Source organism: Anomaloglossus baeobatrachus, chromosome 7, assembly GCF_048569485.1.
Source record: "Anomaloglossus baeobatrachus isolate aAnoBae1 chromosome 7, aAnoBae1.hap1, whole genome shotgun sequence".
Classification (NCBI taxonomy): domain Eukaryota; kingdom Metazoa; phylum Chordata; class Amphibia; order Anura; family Aromobatidae; genus Anomaloglossus; species Anomaloglossus baeobatrachus.
In genome coordinates this window covers 295,174,803-295,179,642 of record NC_134359.1, presented here as the reverse complement: position 1 = coordinate 295,179,642, position 4,840 = coordinate 295,174,803, and the positions used below count along the sequence as shown (strand labels likewise).

Sequence of the window (4,840 nt, the reverse complement as noted above, 5' to 3'; positions counted from 1 at the left end):
CGGGTGGGGGTAAGAAATGAAGTATTATAGGGGTGAAAGTGAAGAGAAACACAAACATTGTTTACAGTGACTATGGACCCAGTTACCTTCAGGTCCAATACTGGTCTAATTTATTGCAGTACACTTTGATGTTGCAGAGATCTTATTATATATACTAGAAATCGTAGCCGCCGCAGCAGAGGTTCTGCAGAATCTGAGACACTCTATTATATACATCAGTGTCCCCAACTCCAGTCCTCAGGAGCCACCAGCAGGGCAGGTTTTCAGGATTTCCTTAGTATTGCACATGGATACCTTAATCCCTCACACAGGTGATGATTCCTACACCTGTGCAATGCTAAGGAAATCCTGACAACCTGCCCTGTTGGTGGCTCCTGAGGACTGGAGTTGGGGAGCACTGATATACATAGTGTGACTATCACTTTCAGAAGTGTAGGGGTTAATTTCACCCTCCCCCCTTCCTGTGTGAAGAGACTTTTTAGCTTTGGGCTCCCGGTCTTTCACTCTACAATGGCGTCTGTTGAGCTGAGGGACGAGCTGGACTGCTCCATCTGCCTGAGCCTCTATACAGATCCCGTATCCCTGAGATGTGGACACTTCTTCTGCCGCTCGTGTATTGTGAGTGCGCTGGATGCACAGGAGGCGGCTGGAGTGTATTCCTGTCCTGACTGCAGAGCACAATATCCGGAGCGTCCGGCCCTGGAGAAGAACCTGAAGCTGGAGAACATAGTGGAGCGTTTCTCATCTGCTCAGCCTGAGATGGAGGAGACCAGAATCTTCTGCACTTACTGTATAAAGTCTCCTGTCCTGGCTGTAAGAACGTGTTTGCAGTGTGAGACCTCCCTGTGTGAGGAACATCTCGCAGCTCATAACAAGTCGGTAATACACAATTTAATTGAACCTACGGTGTCATTTATGGATCGAAAATGCTCCACACACAAGGAGGTGCTGAAATATTACTGTCCTAAAGACAACACCTGTATCTGTGTGTCCTGCTGGGTGGCCGGAGCCCACAAGGGACATGATGTGGAGCTACTGGATGTGGCCTCTGAGGACGTGAAGGAGAAACTGAGGCTTGATATAGAGAAACTAAAGTCCAAGAAAGAAGACGCTGAAAAAAGAGTCCAGAATCTGAAGGATCATGGGGCAGAACAGGAAGAGAAATCATCCGGACTCGCGGATAAAGTCACTGGTCTGTTTACTGATCTCCGGAAGAAGCTGGATGATCTAGAAGAGAGAATCCAGGGAGAGATTTCCAGACAGAAGGATCAGGTCTCACTTTCAGTCTCTGACCTGGTCGGACAGGTGGAGCTTCACATGAAGGAGGTGTCCAAGAAAATCAATAATCTTGAAGGATTATGTAATATGTCTGATCCATTGTCCTTTCTACAAGGTGTAAACACCGGTGACATCAGTGCTGGGAGCTGTGATGTCATCAGTGATGTAAGAGATGCTCCATGTGTGGATGAAGGCCTAATCTTGCAGATATTACACAGAGGACTGGAGAACTTTGCTGTTTATGTGCTTGACATGTTTAAGAAGAGACAGTTCTCAGTGATGGAGAAATCGGACATATTATTGGATATAGACACGGCTAGTAATACCATTATTATATCTCAGGACCTCAGATCTGCTTCTTATACCTCTACATGGCAGTACAGACCCGATGGGCCCAAGAGGTTCACATCCTGTCAGGTGTTAAGTTCCCGTAGCTTCTCCTCCGGGAGACATTACTGGGAGGTGGATGTGACTCAGGCGAGTAGGTGGATGGTTGGGGTGGCCGGGGAAAGTCTGGAGAGGAAGGTGATCGGAAATATATCTGATATTGGTTATAATGAGAAATCCTGGGCCATCTTTTTTGTGATAAACCTTTTTGCAAGTCATAACAATATCCATAACCTGCTGGAATCAGGTTCTCCTGTGCGGGTTGTGGGGGTCTATCTGGATTATGAGGCCGGGCGTCTGTCCTTCTATCAGGTGTGTGACCCCATCAGACACTTACACACCTTCACCGCCTCCTTCTCCGAGCCGCTCTATGCCGCTTTAAATATACATGATAATTGCACGATCAAACTCATAAAATAATTACAACAAAATGCTGACAGTAAGGCTATGTGCCCACGGGACTCTGTAGCCGCGGATATATCCGCAGGTACGTCAACAGGTTTCCCGCAGCAGCTCCCCGGAATCCGCAGCTATCCATTACTGCGGGATTCCAGCAAAATATCTGTGGAAAACCTGCAGACATTCATGCGGCTTACCTGTGGAAGCCACGGCCTCTATCTCCATAGTGGAGGGGTGGGACATCCGCAGGAATAATTGACATGCAGTTACGTGTGGCTGCCGGACATCCGCAGCATATTCCACAGCCGCACATACCGCAGCATGGACACAGCACTCCCCATGTCCCATAGGATAACATGGGGAGTGTCTGTACTTGCTAAAAACTGCGGATTTATCTAGAAAATCCAGATAAATCTGCAGGTTTTCTGTGGCAAATTCCGCGGGTACATAGCCTAAAGCTTAAAGTGAAGCCTTCATCATATACCGGCCTTACACTGTGAGGTCTGACTCTGTCCTGATTGCAGGCAGGGCCCGAGGGGCTGCAGATGGGGAACATTTTGCATATCTGTTATTTCCGTAATCAAATGATGCCATTTTCATGATCCCTACTGAGAATTAAAATACAAAATAGTAAGTTAATTAATTTGTAGAAAAATAAAATAAATTTTTTTTTGCTTATAACCTCATAAGATATAATTTCGCTGCATGTTTCTCCCCCTTAATATAGCCAATGAGTTGTATTGACTGCTTCATTGTTGAGGATAAAGAATTGAGTATCCAAAAATACTTAATTCAGCCATTTCATAGACTCAGTTATATAGTTCAGTAGATGTGAACTAATACACATATTTGTGAATGCTTTTGTTTCTTACTAACATGTATATATGTATATTGCATATTCAGTGTATTTTCCTTAACCTCAGTATATATTAGGATATATATATATATGTAATTGTAAAATGGCCACCATTTCCTGGTTTACACCCAAGACAGATGGACAAAGAAATTCCTGGATCCTAGACTGACCAATCAACGGAGAATATGTAGATCTCTCTACGTCATGAAGCCCTGCCCTGCGATACTTGATTGGACTAAAACTTTTGTTTACACCCCCTTACTGCTCAGTTTAGAGTTTCTTTCAAACAATAAAGAACACACTTGGTTAAGAGCCGGTCATGGAGATAGATGTAACTGACTTGCTGTGCAGTTATTTTTCATTCTCGTGTGCACCCATGACATTTTAATTAGAAGCAGCAGCCGGATATCAAGAGATCCTTTGAGTCTCATCATCATCGTCATTCTGACCTTGACAACTGGCGACCACGAAGGGACTACCGTAAAGGGTGAGTCAGAGCTTCCATTTTCCGGACGTCTGGGGGCTACTCCACAAGTATCCAGGTGTCGCTTGATAGGATTGATCACCCTTCATTTCGCAGGTAACCATCATATACATTGTGTGTGCTGTTTTACCTGTGGATCGAGAGACGCCTGGCGAAAGTGGGTGGTCACTAGTCCGGAGAATGGTAGTGCACCGGAGACCTAACGGTGTGACTGTCACCCGCCGGTGGGCTAGAAGGACCCAGCTCCCATAGGGGCTAGGGGTAGGTTGTAAAGTATCCGGCTGTCTGTAATTAGAAATGGGGTGTTTTCTTGAGTAGCTGTTTTTATCTGTATATAGGTGTATGGTTAATCAAGCTTGTGATTTCTCTGTTCGGTTCTCGGAGAGTTAATTGCCTGTAGTTTTTTCCTTCTTCGCTGTGAACAAAGGGAGAAGGGGGGTCTGGTTAAGCCCAGGGATATCCATGACAGTCTTTCTATTGAGAACAAGGAATGCGAGAGGGGGGAGCACATCCTTACATTCTTACACTCAGAGGAAGCAAAAAGGTGGGGGCTATATGTCCACCAGCTGCTTGAGGCAGAGCGGAGATCAAGTTACACAGCTCGGTCTCTGCTGTCTCTTAGCTAAGAAACAGGGGGGGGGGGGTAAAACAGCGCAGCTCTTTGGAGCGAGGAGAGAGGGGGGGGTCAGTGGGCTGCAGCCTTTGTATCGTAAAGCAAGCAGAGTTGTAATGATTTGAAAGAAAAACAAGTGTTATTTTAGTTTGGATTTGAGAGAAATTAACGGGTTCATGCATTTTTCAGTTTTTTTAACTTGTTTGTTTTTGAACAGAAGTATGAGAACTAGCGATTCCCCTGTGTTGCGGACACAGCCACTGTTTGTTAGATATTAAATATTAGATATGAAATATGAAATATTAAATATTAAATATTGAATATTGAATGTTGGATAAATAATAAACGAGGCGGGAAGGGTTCTGTTAACTTAAAGTGGATTTAGCGTATTCCTCTGCGTTTTAAACGTGAGCCACTGTTATGAGCAGGTAGGTCTTCATAACGAGGCAGGAAAGGAACTCACTTTAGTTGAGGTAAGGGTGCTGGAGTTAGCGGATTCTCATGCGTATTAGACGCGAGTCACTGTCAGCGTGTTACAAACGCGGACGAGACGAGAAAGGACTCCATTGGAACGGCCGATCCAATTAAGCACTGTATACTCTGTTCAAAAGATAAATATGTTGTTTTTTAGTAGGAGCTGAGAACGCTGTCGCCCTAGTTACAAAAAACGGAAAAAATATAAAAGATTGCAAAAAGTTGTGTAATATCGTTGGACTACCACTAGATGGCAGGCTGCAACCCATGTATTGAAGTTCAGATTAATCTGTAGTGAGTTTATAATGAAGAACAAAGACCTCATTCACTGTCTGTTGCTGTTTGTAGA

General features: G+C 44.6%; 1 protein-coding gene across 1 annotated transcript; it reads left to right on the top strand.

Moving 5' to 3' along the window:
- The first annotated feature begins 510 nt into the window (after window positions 1-510).
- LOC142246442 (E3 ubiquitin/ISG15 ligase TRIM25-like) lies at window positions 511-2,239 on the top strand. The gene has a single exon (XM_075319495.1). It carries the CDS (start codon window positions 511-513, stop codon window positions 2,083-2,085), a length of 1,575 nt encoding a protein of 524 aa, XP_075175610.1. The 3' UTR covers window positions 2,086-2,239.
- Window positions 2,240-4,840: the final 2,601 nt, after the last annotated feature.